This window comes from Neofelis nebulosa, chromosome 5 (assembly GCF_028018385.1).
Source record: "Neofelis nebulosa isolate mNeoNeb1 chromosome 5, mNeoNeb1.pri, whole genome shotgun sequence".
NCBI classification, from domain to species: domain Eukaryota; kingdom Metazoa; phylum Chordata; class Mammalia; order Carnivora; family Felidae; genus Neofelis; species Neofelis nebulosa.
The window spans coordinates 1813295-1835369 of NC_080786.1; the positions used below are offsets into that span (position 1 = coordinate 1813295).

A 22075-nucleotide genomic window follows, 5' to 3' on the forward strand; every position below is an offset into this window, starting at 1 on the left:
TGCTGCTGCTTAGACTTTTCTCAGAACAAGCCATCCCGTCATTTCCTATGGAATCTGTGGTTTCTCAGCGTTGGCAGAATTGGGGAGTGTGGCAGTTCTTCAGCACATCTCGAAAGGGCTCCCTCCTCTGCCTTCCCGCTGTTGTTCTTCTCCCCGTGCCTATCGGGCCAGAGCCGGCTCACCACTCATATTTGAGGTTCCCCACCCCAAAAGCAGTAACGGCTTGGTAAGAATCACTGCTGAGACTTTTTTTCCTCAGAGATCGCAGGGTGCGGGGTGGGGAGCTCAAACAGGATTCTGGCCGAAGTAACTTCGACTCCCGCTTCCTGGCAGATACCCAGTCAGTAGTCAGATGACGTTATCACGTCTAAAGCTCAGTGTTTCCGTTAGGAAGATGAGGCGACGACATTGTACTCTGAAAGGTGTGGTCAGTGTCAGAAGTGCTACGAGTCTGTCCAGCCCAACTTCCCTCTGGAGCTCACATGCCTCCAGCCCGCTTCCTGCCGCACCTGCAGTCTCGTCCACGAGGCTGCTCCTCTGCGTCGCGGTTGGCAGCAGTAGTCACTTAGCCAAAAGCCCGGGACCGGAGAGTTGTCCTCACCGCCCCTCTGTCTCTCATCCTCCACGCTCGCTCTGTCGTCCCGTTTTCAAAATAGATCCAAACTCCGTCCACTTCCGTCACTGCCATTCCGGCTCCAGCCGGCCTTACCACCAGTCCTCTGTCCCCTGGGCTGTGAAAATCGGCACCTAACCGGCCTCCTTGATTTTGCCGGTGACCCCCTGTCGTGTCTTGGCACACCTCCGCTTGCAACCCTGTGGGACGTCCCAGAATAAAAGCCAACGTCTCCACAACAGGCTTTTTTTCCCTGTCACTTCTCTGGCCTCGTCTCCTACCGCTTTCCTCCGCTCCAGCCACACTGGCTTCCTTGCTGTTCCTTGAACTTCCCGGGCGCGCTCTTGCCTCGGGGCCTTTGTCTGGGCCGTTCCCTCTGTCTTAAACCTGCTTCCTGGCTGATTTCCTCCAAGTCTCGGTTCGCACGGCTTACTCCGACCACCCTAGCTGGCCTGCACTTGCCTCCCTCCCACCGCCGCACTCGCGGTCCCTTTAACACGGCACCACCTCCCGCACGCGAGTCATCTTCCACCATTCTGTCTACTCATTCACTACGTTTTGTTCTGTCTGTCCCCCAACTAGAATGCAGACTGCGTGAAGGTGGCCAGCATTCTCTTTTGTTCGTTAATATACCCCCACTGCCAAGAATGAAGCCTGGCACACAGTAGGTGCACGGCGAATGTTTGAAGAATATTAGTAAAGCACCTGAGTAATGGCTTAGCACATAGTTGCTGAGTAGACGGTGCTGTTGGTGATCTGGTGGTAGTAATGAGTTTCATACTAGCATTAGAATCAGCGTTAGTATTGATGTTTTATGATAAAAGTATGTTAATGCGCTCCAACTCCATCAGGCATCCTTTCAAAAGTTACAAGCCTTGAGGCCTTTGGTAAAAGTGTTTTGTCATTTTTTAATGTTTTACTATTCATTTTTGAGAGACAGAACAAGCAGGGGAGGGGCAGAGAGAGAGAGAGGGAGACACAGAATCCGAAGCAGGCTCCAGGCTCCGAGCGGTCAGCACAGAGCCCGACACGGGGCTCGAAGCCATGAACCGTGAGATCATGACCTGAGCAGAAGTGGGACACTTAACTGACTGAGCCACCCAGACAACCCCCTCCCTTTTTTTTCTTTTTTGAGAGAGAGACACAGAGAGAGGGTGCACGTGCGAGAGGCACAGAGAGCAGGGAAGGGGGAGGGAGAGAGAGAATCCTAAGCAGACTGCATGCCCAGCATGGAGCCTGATGGAGGGCTGAGTCTCAGGAGCTGTGAGATCGTGACCTGAGCCGAAATGAAGAGTCGGTCACTTAACGAACTGAGCCACCCCGGCAACCCCAAAATTTGATTCTTTTATACTTTGTTGACATCCTGTCCTTGTGTGATTTACTACCTTAACAATGGAATCTGGCAGCTTTTAGTTCCGTGTTGGTAGTGAAAGTCCTTTTATGTCTTTAACTGGCATAGAGAGCTGTAATTGCCTGCGTGTTGTTTGGTCAAGCCCTTAGCAAGGGAACTGCAGGAGTCATTGGAAACGACATTCTTTTATGGTTCTTATTTGCTCTCACAGCTGCGGGTTTAGGTTTTTTTGTTTCTGTTTTACATCTTTACGATAAGCTTTGACATTTTGAATGTAAGTTTTAACTTCTCATGTTGGTTCCTTTGAAGCAACAGAAAAACATCTTTTTTAGAATTTCAAAGAGATATTTGAAAGTGAGTTAATTTTCTGCGCCTTCCCCTTCCCATTAATAGATGTGTGGCGGTCCCGGGATGCCTGACCCAAGGGCAGGAGGCGATGCTACCGACTCAAGCCAAACCTCCCTTGATAATAAAGCTTCGTTGCTCCAGTCGATGCCTGCTCATTCCTCCCCACGCTCGCGAGACTATAATCCATATAACTATTCAGATAGCATCAGTCCCTTCAATAAGTCTGCCCTCAAGGAAGCCATGTTTGACGACGACGCCGACCAGTTTCCTGACGGTAGGTCGTGGGTCATGTTTGGTCACCTGTGCTTTCGGGGGCTGGTAATCAGTGGAGCAGGAGAAATACTGTAACTCCCTAAGAAGTAAGGAGCTTCGGAAGGGAGAGGTGTTCCCCCATCTTCCAGGAGCTCCTTTCTGGTGGTTTGGTAGTTTTCTGCCCCAGAGTGAGAAACAGGGTAACCCTGACATCATCCTCGAAAACCAGGAAAACCATACTGACTGCCCAGAAACAAGTGAAGTCCGCTGCGGCTTAAATTTAGTTTACCTCCAGACGCCGTTCAGCCGTTAATTTTTAGACCAGCGTGACAAAACCTTTGAAGAACTACTCGTTCTTTGTAAGGGCCCTTTAATAAAGTGTGAAATCATAAACTCTCATAAGATGCGTTCACGACCAAGTGTGGACAAAGTCACCGTTAGAATCTGAAGTCAGCTTAGGACCAACTCCCAACACTTTCAGCGGCTTGGACCGAGGGCGTGGGACTGAGTTCCAACATTGACTCTGCTGCCCGGCCTGGTACTTGGTTGACTGTTCCTCAGCGTCCCTTCTGAAGGAGGATGGATATGTACTACCTATCTGCCCTTCCAGCCACACTTTGCAGTTAGGTTTGAGTAAGATGTACAGAGACAAAGTACAAAACACTGCATATGGCTTAGGTATTTTTAGTAAGAAGGAACTACATTTTTCTCTGCAAATTTATATAAGTCATTAATTTTTTACTGAAGATTCAAGTAATGTAAAATAATAGATAACTGTATGTGGGTGAATTTGAAAATCCCCCCTTAACATTCGTATGATACTACGCTCGGGTAGTTTCTGGTTTTCCTTTGTTCCCCCAGTGTTGCTGTCAGTGAACATGTTTCTGCATAAGCTTTTATGCACCTATGTAAGTAACTTACTCTGAGAGATTTCTAGAGATAGAATTGCTTGATAAAGGGATATCTAAGTTGAAGTTTTGAGAGTTACTACCCAATTAGTGACTCAGAATACTTGGCCAGTTGAGGTGTAGTGCTGATTGCTTCACCAGCACAGAATATTCAAACCTTTTAAAATTTTGTCACCGTGATGGATATAAAATAGGTCATCCCAATGATAGCATTTCCTTAATCACTAGAAAGATTGAGAAGTTAGAGATCAGCAATCTTTTTTTAATTTTTATAATTTGGTAAGTGGAAAAATATCTTCATTTTTATTTCTTTGATTACCAACCAGGTTGACGAATCATGTTTTTACCAATATGTCACGTTAAGTCTTAATGTATCAGGGTGCCTGGGCAGCTCAGTTGGTTAAGCGCCCGACTTTGGCTCCAGTCATGATCTTGCGGTTCATGGGTTTGAGCCCCACATCGGGCTCTGAGCTGACAGCTCAGAGCCTGGAGCCTGCTCCAGATTCTGTCTCCCCCTCTCTCTCTGCCCCTCCCCTGCTCACGCTCTGTCTCTCTCTGTCTCAAAAAGAAACACTTTAAAAAAATTTTTAGGGGCACCTTGGGTGGCTCAGTCGGTTAAGCGTCCTTCTTTGGCTCACATCATGATCTTGTGGTTCATAGGTTTGAACCCCACATGAGGCTCTGTACTGACAGCTCAAGGCCTGGAGCCTGCTTCAGATTCTGTGTCTCCCCCCTCTCTCTCTCTCTCTGCCCCTCCCCTGCTTGCACTCTGTCTCTCTCTGTCTTAAAAAGAAACAAACATTAAAACAAAAAATTTTTTTAATAATATAAAAAATTTTGGGCACCTGAGTGGCTCAGTCTGTTAAGCGTCAGACTTTGGCTCAGGTCATGATCTCACAGTTCATGAGTTCAGGCCCCACGTCGGGCTCTGTGCTGACAGCTCAGAGCCTGGCTCCTGCTTCGGATTCTGTGTCTCCCTCTCAGCCCCTTCCCTGCTTGCACTTTCTCTCTCTCTCTCTCTCTCTCTCTCTCTCTCTCTCTGTCTCTCTCTCAAAAATAAATAAACATTTAAAAAAAATTTTTTAAGTATTAATATATCTCAGTTATCACAAAGACAGAATTATGGCAACTTGCCAAACTAACTCTGAATTACAGAAGAATCTATAAACTGCCGAAATGATTGATTTTGGTGTGTTTTGATCTGTCACGATTAGCTGGCTCTGTTGCTGAGGTTTAGTTGTGGCAGCAACAGAACCAGAGGGAATGCATTGGACGTAGCGTGTGCCTGTCCCTTAATCCCTTTGTGGTTCCAGCAGCCTAGTAAACTGAGACCTGTAGCTTAGCAGCTTTGTTCTTAAATTACTTAGGTATAGCCGTCACAAGCTGGCAGACCAGACTGGGTCCGCTGACATTTCTTACCTCAGCTGCAATTTATGTATTTTTTTTTTAATTTTAAAGCAATCGAAAGTTTAAAAAATGAAGGTACAGCACAACGAACTTTCTCTTGACCTCTTGAGAGTAAGCTTCAGACCGATGATCCATCACCTCAAGTACTTGAGGACGTGCTCCCCTTAAACACAGACCCTCTCCCACATAACCCCAAGGTACGCCTCAGAATCAGGCGATTATCATTCGTGCATTAATAATCGCCTGTCCTGAAACCCCATTTGAGTTTTGTCACTTGTCCAGTGAGAACACCTTGTAGCCAGAGGACCCACTTCCGAATCTCATCATGTCTCTGTAGTCTCCTTCGGTGGCCGTGGCACTTGTGAAGTCCACTTATATTTTAGCACTTCCCTCACTTTGGGTTTGTCTGACGTTCTCTTGTGGTTGGATTCAGGTCATGTGCTCTTGGCATCAGTGTCCCAGAAGTGAAAGTCCATTCTTCAGGTAATGAATGGTTTCACTTTGCCCAGTGCCTGGTGATAGAAACTTTTATCACCTGATTATGTTGGTGCTTACCACGGCTCTCCACTGTGAAGTTACTCTTTTTATAATTCATAAGTGCTTGGGGCGCCTGGGTGGCTCAGTCGGTTAAGCATCCGACTTCAGCTCAGGTCATGATCTCACAGTTCGTGGGCTCGAGCCCTGCATCGGGCTCTGTGCTGACAGCTCAGAGTCTGAATCCCGCTTCAGATTCTGTGTCTCCCCGCTCTCTGCCCCTCCCCTGCTCATGCCCTGTCTCTCTATCTCTCAAAAAGGAGTCAACGTTTAAGGAAAAAAAAAAAAAAAAGTATAATTAGTAAGTGCCTTGTAAGGTGGTACTTTAAAACTGTGTTAAAATGTATTCATTTAAAAAGTTTCATTTATGTATTTATAATTACATGAACTCATGGTTTGCATTGTACTCAACCGTTTATAATTTGTAATATCATTATTTATGTTGATGCTCAGATTGCCTTTGATTTGACCTGTTCTCTTGCCAGTGTCCCCATCCTTGCATCTGGCATGACAAAATGTTGTGCTGTCCCTGCTTGAGTCTTCGAATCAATCATTTCCCCAGGGGTCGATCCTCGGTTTCATTTAATAGAAAATGGTCTTTAAAGGCTAAAGTCTGAGCACTAGGTATAGCCACTGCTAGTGGGATATCACTCCCGCTAAGACCTCTCAGCGGCCAAAGCTAAGGGAATATATGTATACGTATGTCTATCCATGTGCACACATACACACACTGATGTATACCTATTTATTTCTATCTCGAGCTATGAGTTTACATAAACTCCCAATTCAATTTAGCGCCGTAAGATTATTTCTAGTATCCTCCTGTTCTATATGGATAAGCCCCCCTTTGTGACACTGAGCAACCTGCCTTTCATTACCTTTAATATATTTACCTATTGGATCAGTCCTCCTGTCTGCAGCCAGCTTTCCATCTCTGCCCCTCCTCCTTCTCCTGCACTCCTCACCTCCGCCACTCCACCTGGGTACGCTCAGCCTCCTTGGGCTCTGACTCCTGGGGCCATGGGTGCCCTTCTCCTTCTCCCTGGGCTCTCACAGGTCACACCTGGTCACCACTCCATGTGGACACCCTTCTTGCCCTGGCTGAGCCCTGAAATTCCGTAGTTCACCACTGTCAGGTGTGGAGACCCTGCCTACGCTGCTCAGAAATCTGTGTTCCCAGGCCTGGTCATCTGTAGTTTGGCGAATGGAAAAATCTCTTCATTTGTGAGGCTGAAGAATTACGTTTTTACCAACTGCTCAGGTTAAGAGAGTTAATATTATCACAAAGCCAAAATTATGACAGTTTGGCAAGGTTATCCACTCGTTGTCTAATTCTCTTCTCCTTTACTAAAGATCGTATATTTTCCATTTGTTAAAGGAAGACATGTTTGGAAATTACATAACCAAAATCTAAACTGGGTGGAATGTTTTTGAACTTGAGAAAATTAATTTCTTCGCAGCATAACACTTGATTGACTTCTGAAACCTAAGACAGCCATTTTACGTTGAGTAAACGCTCTGAAAATGGATAAGCCATCAAACAAAATAGTAGTTGCTCTAAGCTTCATATTGCAGTTATTTTCATTTATTGTCTGTGTTCATTTTTAAACTTGAGGTGGGGAAGTCCTTGTTAGAAAGGCCTATTTTGTGAACACTGCTAGCATTACCCATTCTTTTTAACGTATTGACCTCCGTTGGTTTTTGGATTGTCCTTTCATGTCTGCCTGGTTGCAAAATTCCTCCTCTTTTTTTTTTTTGGTTTTTGAAATCCATAACTTTTGGCAGGATGTAGTTATTTTTTTAAGTCAGAATTTCTGTAGAAAGAAATTGTTTTGAAATTCTGAGACTTAATTAGTATGTCTATTATTCAGATGATTCTCTACACATTACAGACACGAGTGATAAATTTGTCAAGATTAACGTGTCACAAAAAACTAACACCTCACTAATGTCCACATGACCTTTGTAAAGTTTACCAGAGGCCATAAAATATCAGAATATTACTGCTGGTGAGGAATCCTCTTATCAAAGTTTGCCAGTGAAAAGAATATCCCGTATATTTTCAGCACTGCAACAGAAGTATTATCAGAGTTGTAATTGGGCCAATATTTATCATAAAGACACAAGAAAAACTATTAGTTCAGCCCAGGTCCCCGTGACAGTAGGAAGTCGGTGCTCTTTTCCCATTTTACTCGTCAGAAATCTGAGCCTCCACAGTAATTAAGAATGTACCTCTGTCGCACTCAGGATCAGAGGCACAGGTTTGGTGGGTCCAGAGCCTTATCTTTTCACATGACCTTGATGCCTGGCTATCAGAAGAGGAAATACAGTCGGTTACACTTTATCTGAATTAATGACTTTAGGCTTATCTCATTTGTATGATATAAATAGTTCGGTTTTGTAACAAATGTGTTTTCTTTGGCAGAAATGATTTTCCTGTCAGTCACCTGTCCAGACCATTGTAGTCATTTCTGATTATCTCCTAGTGTAACTACAAAGCTTATATTCGTAGAGAAAAGAGCTGCATTCCCTGGAAAGCATTTTTTGGTGACTTCCCTTTATTGGGCCGAAATAAAATACACTCTTACTGGAACAATCCTCTGTGCAAGTCTGATAACAGAACTTTGCAGGAATGACTTTTATGAGGTTTATAGAGACGCATTTATCCTGCTTTGGTATTTCCTGTTAAACTGGCAATGCTGTTCCATTGCTGGTCTGTATAAATGAAGTTACTGTGGACAGTTTTCATCCTACAAGTTAAGATGTTGATGTTATCCTTAAACTCAGATTTCTTCTTCTTCATGATTTGCTCTGCACTTTATAGAGGTTCTTCCGCTTGATCTTCCAAAACCCCAACTTGGTTCACCTTAGTGGTCATAGATCTTCATATATGTGAGTGGTCTTCTCACATATCTCAAATTTTTAAGTTCAGTAATCATATCTTGTGCACTGTGTATGATGACGTTAGTGTTCTAATTGTAATTCCATGAAAGGTGTCAGAGCAAACTTTTTTTTTTTAATAGTTAGCGAATGTTGTCATCATTTTGACTCCGTTTTCCTTCCCGATCATCTGTTAGTTTTACTCTCGTTGAACTCATCTGTTCTAATGGTTCAGCTCTATTTCCTTTCCTCAGGTTTCTGAATCCCCTTAAGTAAAATATAGTCTTTCTTAGGGTGCCTGGGTGGCTTAGTCGGTTAAGCATCCAGCTCTTGATTTCAGCTCAGGTCATGATGTCTCACAGCCCTGAGATCAAGCCTTGCTTCGGGTCCTGTGCTGGGTGTGGAGCCTGCTTAAAATTCTCTCTGCCCCTCCCCCACTTATTCTCTCTCTGTGTCTGTCTCTCTCTCTCCATACCCCAGCTCCCTCAAAAAAAAGATTGATGGGGAACTTTACAACGGTAGGGCCATGTTGTCACCACTTCAATCTATTGGCCATTATTGGTACCTCTGAAAATGGAGGCATCAAACATTGTGAGCCTCCTGGCGTGACACCATAGACGTGCATGCTGATGTACTTAAAGATAAAAGATAAAGTGATGTATCTGCCATTTACTAGAGATATTTCAGGAAGAATGTGGGGAGGGAGGAAGATGAAGTAAGAACGGTAAAATCTGGCTAATTATTAAATCTAGGCGATGGGTATATGGGGTTCATTATATATTTTCTCCATGTAAATTTTTATTATAAAAAGTTTTCAACTAAAACTGATGGGTTCAAGATGACTAAATGGAAAAGAAAATTAGTCCTTTTTTTCCCTTAAAACTAAAGTTGTCATCCCCATATTTAACAAGAGTTACAGAATTAATCTTGTGTCCTCCTGCCAGATCTTTCCCTAGACCATTCTGACCTGGTTGCAGAGTTGTTGAAGGAGTTGTCTAACCATAATGAACGTGTAGAGGAAAGAAAAATTGCCCTCTATGAACTCATGAAACTGACACAGGAGGAATCTTTCAGCGTTTGGGATGAACACTTCAAAACAATATTACTTCTGTTGCTTGAAACCCTTGGGGATAAAGAGGTAAATGGCAGAATATGTAAATAATAGCCTGTTTTTCCTGTCTTGGATTGCCCGTCCTTGCCTGCTAATCAAGTGCTTCACAAATTTGGAAATTGAGAAGATCGGTCTCTTTTACTGTTTCTTCCCGTGTGAAATTTTCATTATGAGTATTTTGTCTTCTAAACCAACAACTCAGTGGATTTGGAACAATTGACAATGGGAGAAATGAAAGGTAGCTGAAAGTGTTTTTATAGAAGAGTACTTGTTTTGCGTATTTAAACCAGTTCAGAAGTAAAATTTCCTTTTTCATGGAATGTTGTTGGTTCTGGATCTCCTACAAATATATGAAGTATGACATGACTTTTCAACTAGAGATGTGAAAACTTAATTATGCCATATACCGTATGCTTTATACAGTTGTCTGCAACTTATCCCCGCCCCAACGTTAAGATCCTTAATACAGATACAGAAAATGTAGTAGATTGTCTACAACCCAAAATATTAAAAACATTAAAATATTTCTTCTTAGCCTACAATCAGGGCTTTGGCGTTAAAGGTTTTAAGAGAAATCCTAAGGCATCAACCAGCCAGATTTAAAAACTATGCAGAGCTGACGGTCATGAAAACGTTGGAAGCACATAAAGACCCTCATAAGGAGGTAAGTTAACTACCTGACGATTAAGTTACTATTTTATTCTCAGTACCTCTGATGTGATTGCATGAAACATACAAACATTGCTTGAAGAGTACCCTTGGAGAGTATCAATCATTTCAATCAAACGAACACTTAACTTCGATGTTCCAGGTAACATCTGATGGAGTTGCAGTCATATTTTTTCTACTAAGTGAATTATGGTGATATCATGGACTTTCCCCTAATACACCCAGCTCTAGGAAATAATCCTGATTTCATTTCCTCTGTAATTTGTCTTGTAGTTTTCTACTTAGAATCATCAGCCTTCTCTTTCCACTTATCGATAAGAATTTGGTTTTTTGAGATAACTAATGAAGATAAGAATCATTATTTTAAAGTGGTAATAAATCACCTCTGGGAACTAGATATCTGTTAAAAGTTTATTCAATAAAATAATGGGGATAGCTTTCCTGGAAGTCCTGTAAATCTGTCTCCTCTGTGTATGCATTTACAGTTGTATAAAAAAACATTTGGTGGGGGTGCTTTTTAAGTTTGTATTTAAGTTCTAGTTAGTTAACACAGAGTTGGATTCGTTTCAGGGGTACAATACAGTGATTCGTCACTTCCATACAACTCCCCAGGTTCATCACAAGTGCCCTCCTCAATCCCCATCACCTATTTCCCCCATCCCCCACCCACCTGCCCTCTGTGGACCATCAGTTTGTTCTCTAGAGTTAAGAGTCTGTTTCTTGGTTTGTCTCTCTCTCCTGTCTCCTCTCTTTTTAGTCACAATATTTCTACCACCTACAGTGGCATCGATGAGATAACCATGAGGATTTTTATTATGTCTCAGACATAACAAAAAAAGGAAATGTCAGGTACAGACTGCAATTCTAAGAGAAGGCACCAGAGCAGTAGCATTAGATATCTCTGTAGAACCAAGACATAAGCAAAAGAAATCAAAAAAGAAAAGTTAGAAAACAGCAGTGAGACAAAGTAGATCAAAGCTAAATGAAAGAGCTGAAACTAAACTTTCAGGAAAAAACATGATTGTAACCTTCGTTACCTTGGATTGAGCAATGGTTTCTTTTTTTTTTTTTTAATTTTTTTTTTCAACGTTTTTTATTTATTTTTGGGACAGAGAGAGACAGAGCATGAACGGGGAAGGGGCAGAGAGAGAGGGAGACACCGAATCGGAAACAGGCTCCAGGCTCCGAGCCATCAACCCAGAGCCTGACGCGGGGCTCGAACTCACGGACCGCGAGATCGTGACCTGGTTGAAGTCGGACGCTTAACCGACTGCGCCACCCAGGCGCCCCTGAGCAATGGTTTCTTAGATATAACACCAAGAGCACAAGTAACCAACAGCAACAGGAACATAAATTGGACTTTATCAAAATTGAAAACTTTTGTGCTTCGGGGCGCCTGGCTGGTTCAGTGGGCAGAACACGCAACTTTCGATCTCGGGCTTGTAAATTCAAGCCCCACGTTGGGTGGTGAGATTACTTAAAAGTAAAATATTGTTTTAAAAATAAAATAACAGGGCGCCTGGGTGGGTCAGTCGGTTAAGTGTCCAACTTGAGCTCAGGTCACGATCTCACAGCTTGTGAGTTGGGAGTCCCACGTTGGGTTCTGTGCCGACAGTTCAGAGCTGGAGCCTGCTTCGGAACCTGTGTCTCCCTCCCTCTCTTCTCTCCCTCCCCTGCTCATGCTCTGTCTCTCTCTCAAAAATAAGTAAACATTTAAAAATGAATAAAATAAAATACTTTTGTGCTTCAGATGCACCTGGCTGCGACAGTCAGTGAGACTCTTTTAGGGTCATGAGTTCAAGCCCCACATTGGGCATAGAGTTTACTCAAAAAATAAATAAAGCAGTGTCACAAAGAATAATGTTTAAAAAAAAAAAAAAACCTTTAGTGCTTCAAAGGACACCATAAAAAAAGTGGAAAATTTAGCCCACAGAATAGAAAATCTTTGCAAATCCTATGTCTGATGAGGTAATATATAAAGAACTCTGACAACTCAACAACGAAAAGAAATAACTGAATTTAAAAATGGGCGAAGGACCTGAATAGACGGTTCACCCAAGAAGATATACAAATGGCCAATAAGCACATGAAAAGATGCTCAATATCGGTACTCATTAGGAAAATACAGCTAAACCCACAATGAGATACCACTTTATATATACACTAGGAAGAACGACAATCGGAAGTGTTGGTGAGATGAGGCCCCCGGGTGGCTCAGTTAGTTAAGCATCCAACTCTTGCTTTCGGCTCAGGTCGTGATCTCAGGGTTCCCGGGTTTGGCCTGAGTTGGGCTCCACACCAACAGTGCAGAGCCTGCTTGGGATTCTCTGTCTCCCCCTCTCTCTCTGCCCCTCCGCTACTCAGGCACACAGGCTCCCTCCCTCTCGCTCTCAAAATGAATAAATAAAACAAAAGTGTTGGTGAGGACTTTGGGGCACCTGGCTGGTTCAGTGAGTAGAGTAAGCAGCTCTTGATAGGACCATGGGTTCGAGCCCCACCTTGGGTGTAGAGATAGCTTAAAAAAAGAAGTGTTGGTACATATTTGAAGAACTTGGAACCCTCTGGGTTTCAAATGATATGACTGTGAGTCTTGTAGGAGAGTCAGTCATAACTTTTAAATCTGTATGGATTTTTATTCGGATTATTTTTTATTGAGCTATTCAGCAGTAGTGGAACATCCATAGTATCTTGCTGAAGGTTTAAAAAACGACTATTTGTGGTTCAGTTATCCACCCTCTGACCCAAATAAGACCCGGAATCCCTATGTTTACAAAAGGTAAAATCAACATTCTTAAGGTAATAAATACAGCTAAAATTAGCCCCGGGTCTGCCATTGGATTTGCCGCTGTACCTTTCCTTAGTGCCGCTCACAGCTTGAGACCCTAAGTGAGAAACGAGTAAAGTAGAGTCCAAAGCAGTAATGTTTGCATGGTCTCAAGACCATCTTAGAGATTGCAGATTCTATGAAGATGGACAACCGTTTCTTTTCCTCATTGCAAAGTCAGTGTCTGTTCTCCTAGGCCCAGTACAGAAGGAAAGAAAATCACTATGAACAGAATAGCATGTTAACTTGATAACTTACTAATGAGATTTTATTTTATTTTGTACTAATGTGATGAAAAGAACACAAACACTCCTGGAGTTGAGGGTATAGGATAACGAGCAACATCTCAGCACGGCTGCTGTAGAGGGTCCATTCACATTATGGTCTTGGTAAATAGAGCCTTCACTGCCCAGCACAGCAAGACTACAGTAGCACTTAAAAATTGCATTAGCCAGGGTGCCTGGGTGGCTTGTTCGGTTGAGCATCCGACTCTTGACTTGAGCTCTGGTCGTGATCTCACAGTTCATGGGTTCGAGCCCTGTGTTGGGCTCCATCCTGAGAGCACGGATCCTGCTTGAGATTCTCTCTGTCTGTCTGTCTCTCTCTCCCTCCGTCTCTTCCTCTGTCTCTCCCTCCCTCTCTTCATCCCTCTCCTCCTCCTCCTCCCCTTCCTCCCACGTTTGTGCGCACACACACACACACTTGCTCTGTCTCTCAAAAAGAATAAAAGTAAAAATCGCCATTGGCCAACATTAAGAACACAAAAGAAGGAAGAATTCTGGAGGAAACATTCTCCCCATGTGTCCATTCTGGCTTCAGCAGGTTGTCGTTTGCCACTCCCGTTTTACCTGTACCCTCACTTTGTCGTGTTTAAGGTAGTATTTTCAAAGCAAATTGTAGATGTGCTGGGGCGCCTGGGTGGCTCAGTCGGTTAGGCGTCCCGACTTCAGCGCAGGTCATGAGCTCACGGTTCGTGAGTTCGAGCCCGGTGTCGGGTTCTGGGCAGCTCGGAGCCCGCAGCCCGCTTCGGATTCTCTGTCTCCCTCTCTCTCTGCCCCTCCCCACTCCTTCCCTTTCTCCCCAAAAATAAACGAACATTTTAAAAAGTTGCTTTTAATTGTAGATATCCTGTCCTGTTGCGTATTTCATGACGTTTGTACTTCCAGGACGCAGCATAACGTTCTTAAATTTATTCCCGGCCCAATTTCCCCTTTGTTTCAGGTGGTGAGATCTGCTGAGGAAGCCGCATCGGTGCTGGCCACTTCTATCAGCCCCGAGCAGTGCATCAAAGTGCTTTGCCCCATCATCCAAACCGCAGATTACCCGATCAACCTGGCTGCAATCAAGATGCAAACAAAAGTGATAGAGCGGGTGTCCAAGGACACCCTTAACCTGCTTTTGCCAGAGATTATGCCAGGCTTGATACAGGTAAGAATCCAAACTTGGAGGCATAAGCTGTACTACGTCGGGGATGTGGTTATTTTAGGCACGCTCTAGGCAGCACGAGCGGCATAACCAAGCCTGCCTGCCGTCCCGGACGTTCAGAGCAGAGACTTTCCATGGCCAGCTTTGCGTGCGTGTGTGTGTTAAGTACATACGTAACCTAACACTTACCATTGAGCCGCTTTTAAGCGTGAGATTCATCGGCATTAAATACGTGCATGCTGTTGTGCAGCCCTCACGACTGCCCATGTCCAGGACAGACTTCCTCGTCCCCAATGGAAACTGTGCCCATTAATTAATAATTCCTTGTTCCCGTGCCCTTTAGCCCCCGGTAACTCCTCTTCTGCTTTGGCTCTTCTGCTTGCTAGGTTCTTGATGTAAATGGAATCCCACGGTACCTGTCCTATTGTGGCCGGCTTGTTTCATTTAGCGTAATGTTTTCGGGGCTTGTGTTACAGCATGTGTTAGAATTTCATTCCTGTCTTATGGCTGAGTAAGTTCCACGTATGTGAATCCCACGATTGGTTGATCCACTCGTCTTTTGATGAATATATGGATTGTTTCCTTTTTTTAATGATATAAATATTGCAGTGAACTTCTTTATAATATCTTCTTATACTTCTGTGTATATATCTAGAAGTAGAATTCCTAGGTGTTGCCAAATTTCTCTCCAAAATGGTTACACTGATTTACAGCCATAGATGTAATGTGGTTTTTTTCTATGCACACAAACCCATCCACAGAAACATTTTCATAACGGGATCATATTTTATAGCATGCTTTTTTGCTTCATCATGAATTGTTAACTCTCCCATCCAGTAAATTATTATTCTGTAATGTAATTTTAATGACCAGAATTACAGAGCGTATACCCCCCCCGAAGAGAATTATTCATTTCTTTGTGCATCTATAGTGTTCTCTTTGACTCTGTTCTGAGTCTAATATTGCTCACCGAATTGTGTGGTCCTTGAAGATGGGATCCAAATCCCTTTCTTTGTACAGAATGTACGTGGTGTGTGTGTATCATACACACGGTGGCTACTGACTACATGTTCTGTTGGGTGAATGACTTAGGGTAACGGTAGGGGTGGGACAGATGTTGAGCTTAGAACTCAGCCTGGATCATAGGCAGGCCCTGACCGCCAGGCCCAGTGTTACTTCAGTTCAGGTTTTTTTCGGAAGGGAGGCGCTCTTGGGCTCCCTACGGCTGAGTGCTTTAGCAAGGTCCCTCCGGAGACTTTACAGGGCAGGTTGGCAAAGGGACCGCCTTCCAGGCCAAATAAGGTAGGAGCCGATCAGGAAAGCTGACGGTGGAGGGGAGGCGCTGAAGGGGAGGCGGACGGAGAGGAGGGCGCGTTTCCGCAGGGAGAGCTGGAGGAGTCGCTTCCGTCCTTAAAGCTTCTTGTCCTTGGTGTGCCCGCGATCTCGTGTTGGAGCCACCCCGCCTGTCCATGCTGGAATGGTTCTTTCTCCGGCCACCCAGGAGTGCTAACGAGGACTCTCCTCCCTAGGGTTACGATAACTCGGAGAGCAGTGTTCGGAAAGCTTGTGTCTTCTGCCTGGTGGCCGTTCACGCGGTAATTGGTGACGAACTAAAACCACATCTCAGTCAGCTCACGGGCAGCAAGGTAAGTGGCGATGCTTTGGTCTACAGGTGGTGGCAGTGGTGCCTGTTTCAAAATTTAGGTCTCTGTCGGGTTAAGGGTAAATTTGTATTTGGCTTTGGATAAGTCAGGCCTTGAGTATCCAACTCATTCCTCCTACCGTTTGAATGTTAACTGTTTCTACTTTGGCATCGGTCGCTGGGGGAAGCCGCCGGTTCGGTAGAGGGTGTGTGGCCGTGAGAGAAACGCCTCCAGTCAGCTGAGTCCTTTCCAGCTCCCACACCCGATCATAGCCCCCAAGGACGGTTTAAGAATAAATAGTGGTTGTGTATTCATGGATTACTTCCTGTCTCCCAAAATGGGGAATCCTGGAATATTTCTTAGATTTTCCCCTATGAACTCCGATAGTCAAGTATTTACTGTCCTTAAGACTTAAAAGAAAAACTAGGGGCACCTGGCTGGCTGAGTCAGTAGAGCACATGACCTTGATCTCAAGGTTGTGTGTTGAAGCTCCACGTCGGGTGTAGAGATTACTTAAATAAATAAACTTTTAAAAAATGTAAGTCTTGGGGCGCCCGGGCGGCTCCGTTGGTTGAGCATCTGACTTCGGCTCAGGTCACAGTCTCGCGGTCCCGTGAGTTCGAGCCCCACGTCGGGCTCCGTCCGGGTTGACAGCTCAGAGCCTGGAGCCCTTTCCGGATTCTGTGTCTCCCTCTCCCTGCCCCTCCCTGTTCACACTCTGTCTCTGTCTCTCTCAAAAATAAATAAAACATTTAAAAAAATTTTTAATTTAAGTCTTGTTTCCCTCATTTTTTTTTGATACTGTCAAACATTGAAATTTATTGTATGAGGTGATGATTGTTGGATTGTTGCTTATGAGCTGTTTGCAGGAGACACCCTCATTTTAAGAGTTTCCCAGAACCCTAGTGATCGTCATTACTCTCGTCAGATTTAGTTTTAAAATACCGTAACAGTAGAGAAAATGCCTGTAAGGCTCAGGTAAATACCTGCGTGCGTTCTCGGTGGGTGGTAGTTCTTAACTCTCTCTGACTCGCAGACCCGCTTTGAGATTCGGGCATTACTACCACATCCCAAGAAAGGTAAATAAATACAGAAAATTTTACACGTGGTTTCAGGGGATTCAGTGAGTGCCCGAAGCCCCTGGACATCAGACTAAAAACCCGTTGGATCAATGATTTAATGTTACAAAAGCAAACTTTAAACAACACAGTCTTCTTTTTTCTTTCTTCTTTCTTTCTTTTTTTCAAGTAAACTCTACACCTGGCATGGGACTTGCATTCACCACCCCGACATTAAGAGCCCTACGTGCTCTGCCAACTGAGCCAGCCAGGTGCCCCAACACAGTGCTTTTCTTTTTTTTTTTTTTTTTTTTTTTAAATGTTTTTATTTATTTTTGAGACAGAGAGAGACAGAGCATGAACGGGGGAGGGTCAGAGAGAGAGGGAGACACAGAATCGGAAACAGGCTCCAGGCTCTGAGCTGTCAGCCCAGAGCCCGATGCAGGGCTCGAACTCACGGACCACGAGATCATGACCTGAGCCGAAGTCGGACGCTCAACCGACTGAGCCACCCAGGCGCCCCAACACAGTGCTTTTCAAAGAGAAACGATCTCAGGTTTTGTGATAAGCTCAGGTTGTGTCCTGATGACCAAAGATGTCTGTGGAAGAGTTAAAGTTAAGCACTTTGTCAGAATATGAGGCAGCCAGTAATGTTGCATATGAAGACTATAGCCAGGCCGAAAAAATATTTGGAAATGACATCAGACGAAAAAAAGTAGAATACAAAATTGCATATGCATTGATTAACAGTTGATAAAAATAGGGTCTCATCTGGTAAAGACCACAAAATGACACAAATCAAGAACATTCTTGGAGGGCAGTGTTACAGTCGTTGAAGATCTCGGGTCCTGGAACCCAGGGGCCTGGTTTTCTGTCCTGGCCCACTTCTTACCTGCCTCTGTGACTCTAGACAACGACTGGCATGTTTCGTGTCTTGATTTCCTCAGGTCGTTAGCTTACTCTATAGCACATAGTGCTCGAATGTTTGTCCCGACTGTCCTAATGAGACTTCTTTTCTACGTTTAAGCTTCACATGCTAACACTACAGCAGGTTTAGTGTTACAGAAAAGGCACATTGTAAGAGTCATCAGGGGTGCCCGGCTGGCTCAGTCGGTAGACCACGTCACTCTTGATCTCGGGGCCGTGAGTTCAAGCCCCACGTTGGGTGCAGAGGTTACTTAAATAAATGCATAAATAGAGCACTCAGTCATAAACAGATGGAGACTTGAAAAGCTTTTTGGTAATTCTTAACTATCAACAATAACTTGGGCATAACGTAGTCTAAAATCTCTATTTACTTTTTTAAGTTTTTATTTTTAAGCAATCTCTACACCCAACGTGGGGCTCGAACTCCCAACCCTGAGATCGAGGGTCCCCATGCCGCACTGACGGAGCCAGGCAGGCGCCCCTAAAGCCTCTCTTCTTAGACTCACGATACGCACAAAACCTGTTTCCGTGAGCATCTTCCTGTAATTTAGAGCAGCCTGCTAAACGCCTTCGCTTTGGTTTCAATCTGCAGATGAAGCTCCTGAATCTGTACATCAAACGTGCACAGACAGGTTCTGGGGGAGCTGACCCCGCTGCTGATGTTTCCGGACAGAGTTAGTGACGCGGACCGAAGCGGGCCAGGCCGCCCCGACCCGGGACGGACAGACCACCCCTCAGCAGTGAAAGGAAATACGGACCGAAGCGGGCCAGGCCGCCCCGACCCGGGACGGGCAGACCACCCCTCAGCAGCGAGAGGAAGTACTCAAACGCATCTTTCGGAACTCCCATCTTTTCCCGGCTTTAGTTTTTTGTTTCGTTTTGTATTTTCTGTAACAGAGGGCTCTCCTCAGTCTGCATGTAGCTTTTATGATAGTTATTCCAAATCAAGAAGAAGCAGTATTAACATCAGTGGATCGATACAGAGTAATTTTTAATCGAATTCGTCATTTCACATGTTTGTACTTGTCTTCCCATTAACCTTTGCCAGTGTTATGATTGTATACATTTTTTTAAATGCTGGTGAAAGAGGAATGCTTAAAGCTTTAAAAGTTTAACAGTCTAAAACATTTTTTTGCCTCTATTCAAATGCAGAATACTATTTTTATTGCTACTTGGAGTTTCGTTCTGTATCACGTCCTATGCTAGAAATACTGAAATGATGTGAAACGAAGCAGGACTGATTTGAACCACAGCTGGACTCTTGTCGACGTGACGGTGACACGTGTCGTTAGTCGCAACTTCTTTGGGGTGACCCGTAGTGTAAAGTGACGTCCTCAGAGAGTGCCACAGAATCAGCCAGTTCTGTGACGCCGATTCCGCGTGTTGCCTCTCGATCTTGCCGCCTCACCTAAAACCGTGTCCCCCCTGCGGCCCCTTAAGAAAGCTGCACCAGATCATCTGCCTGTTGTTTTCTAGATGCTTATTAAAATAGAAGGTTTTCTTGCAGGGTTTCTGGTTTGTTTTTCGTTGTTGTGAATGATGCTTTTTTCGTATTTATTAATATCAAATTCACTTATGAATAAACTTGATAATGGAAAGAGAGAAGAAAATCCAGTGCATGTGCGTCTTGACCGTCTTCTGTTTCTCATTAAAAAACAAACTTATTAATCACTGAGACGCGCGAGTCAACCAGCACCTTTTCTTTAAATGGTGGCACCTGGTTTCCTTTGACCGTGAAATTGTCTTACTTGAAAACGTTGATCCTGACGAGAGAGAAGGTGGCACAAGGCTATTATCTCTGTAATGGACTCAAATTCTCTACCTCTTCAGGGCTGATCCTTTTAACTGAGCTGCTGCCTACAGTGTCTTTTGGAAAACTACTTCAAGGGTGATTTTCTGTTACATTTTAACACATTGTTTTAATCACCTTCCGCTACACCTGTTCTTTTCCTGTGCAGCCGACTTGCAAAACTCACCAGTTTGGTGCAAAGCAAATGAGATCACTTGGAACCGGGACACTAATGATTTCTCATCTTGACTTTTTTTTTTTTTTTTAATCCTAACATGAAGTGAATTTGACTGGAAAGGCAAATAGCAGTTTGCTATTGTTACGGAGTGATCTGTACTTTCTTTGTTTAACTGAAAAACATGTAGAAATGTATGTAAAGAGTTTAAGACAAAAGTACTGGATGGATGGTTTGTCATGGGCTCTTCCCTTTGTTTCTGTTCTAGCAGCAGGAAAATAGTTTCTCTATATCCCCCCCCCCTTTACCTGTAACAATTTTGTTTTCTACTGTTAATTACATTGTGTATTTATAGTTCTATGCTTACTGTTGTGCATATACTGGCAATAAAACTGTACATAACATTACTTGAAAAAATTAACAATGTACATCGGTTGTTTTTCTGTCTCACTGTGTGACAAGTCATTTAGCTCCTAACTAGGTCTTTAAAAATATTTTGAAGGTCCTGTATCAGTGGTATTCTCATGAATTTTATAAGTGCATCTGAGGAGAAAAGACTTGTCAGGAGTAGCATCCACAAGATTGTACAGCATGTCTGTGACATCGCTTATCTTTAGGAAGAAAAGGCATTTTAAACGCTGAATTCTTCTCAGTGATGTGTTTTGTTCCATAACCTTCGGTATGTCTTATAATCGTTTTTAATCTAACAATTTCATTTTGACCTCTGCTTTAAGATACTGCTTTAACTACCATTGACGACTCAGTAGTGTGACGTAAGCTGAATAATAACTCTGCTTGAAGGCTTAGATCAAGGACCTGGCGTCTAAAGGCAGGTGTTCAAATGAATGAACTGAGCGATGAAAGAGGATGGTTTAAATGTGACTAAGTGAAAGCTAATATATAAACACATGAAAAAAGTCATATTTAAGTTCTATAATTTCAGGGGCACCCGGCTGGCTTAGTCGATAGAGCATGCAGCTCTTGATCTTGGGGTCTTAAGTTCGAGCCCCATACTGGGTGTAGAGATTACTTTAAGAAATAACAAAAATTAAAATTAAAATATATATATATATATATGTATATATATACACACACACACACACACACACACACACACACACACGTATGAAAAACAAAATTGTATAGTTTCAGTTAATGAGGCTTTAGGAAAGTTATTATTGACTATTCAAATTTGTTCATCCCAGAAATACATTTAGATGTCAACTGTTAAAGAATGGTGGTAAGCTCCTGGTTAAATTTCTTCTTTCTGCTTTTCTCCCTAACCATTATCAGTATCATTTCTTTACTGCACTGCTCAGAACTAATTAAAAGCACATAATTCCAAATTATAAGCCATGTTTGTTTCTTGTGTTTTCAAAATCTGTAATAGGTTTTCAAGTAACATGTGGATTGAACCTGAGGTTTCAAATTTAGAGTGTGTTTACTGCATTCTTTCATATTCTGTCTATCTTACATCTGTCTAACTTAGCTATCTAACTTTGGGTCAGAATGACTTTTCACCAAATATGTCTCACAATAAAATACTGGAAACGTATCAGGCCAGGTCTGTTTGTAGATTCAAATGTATCATTATTAATTGAGAATAACATTTACAGTCAATAGAAACGAGGATTGGCATAATACATGTGGGCTCTTTTAAACTTTGAGATCTTTGCTTCCTGTGTTTAGGTTTGTTTCATTGCCATCAGTCAAGTACAGTTTTACAGCTATGCAAAAGAAAGAAGCTTTAAAAGGCTCTTAAGAAGTTACCCATCTCTGTAGAGTAGCAATAAATTATATAGATACTTAACAAAAACAACAATAGAACAGACCAATGAAACCAGGAAGTGGTCTTTTGAAAAAATTAATAAAATCGATAAACCTCTAGACGAACTTACCAAGAAAAAAGAAAGGACTCAATAAAATTACAAGTGAGAGAAGAGAAATGACACCACAGAAATAGAGTGTGACAAACTACACGCCAACAAATCGGACAACCTACAAGAAATGGTTAGATGCCTAGAAGCATAACCCACCCCAAGTGAAGCAGGAAGAAGCAGAAAACATTGAACAGACTGAAAACCAGCAAAGAAATTGAATCAGTAATCCAAAAACTCCTAACAAAAGTGCAGGACCAGATGACTTCACAGGTGAATTCTAC

General features: G+C 43.3%; 1 protein-coding gene across 50 annotated transcripts in view; it reads left to right on the forward strand.

The window, feature by feature from the left end:
• Nucleotides 1–20321, forward strand: part of CLASP2 (cytoplasmic linker associated protein 2) — a 183918-nt gene extending 163597 nt beyond the window's left edge. For 49 of the 50 annotated variants that reach the window (XM_058729225.1, XM_058729223.1, XM_058729226.1 and 46 more), the window contains 6 exons: nt 2358–2586; nt 9238–9431; nt 9940–10068; nt 14119–14325; nt 15852–15968; nt 18543–18715. In XM_058729225.1, the coding sequence (XP_058585208.1) occupies nt 2358–2586; nt 9238–9431; nt 9940–10068; nt 14119–14325; nt 15852–15968; nt 18543–18629 (963 nt within the window). In that variant the 3' untranslated portion in view covers nt 18630–18715. The other variant, XM_058729221.1, reaches the window with a different exon arrangement.
• The last annotated feature ends 1754 nt before the right edge of the window (nt 20322–22075 follow it).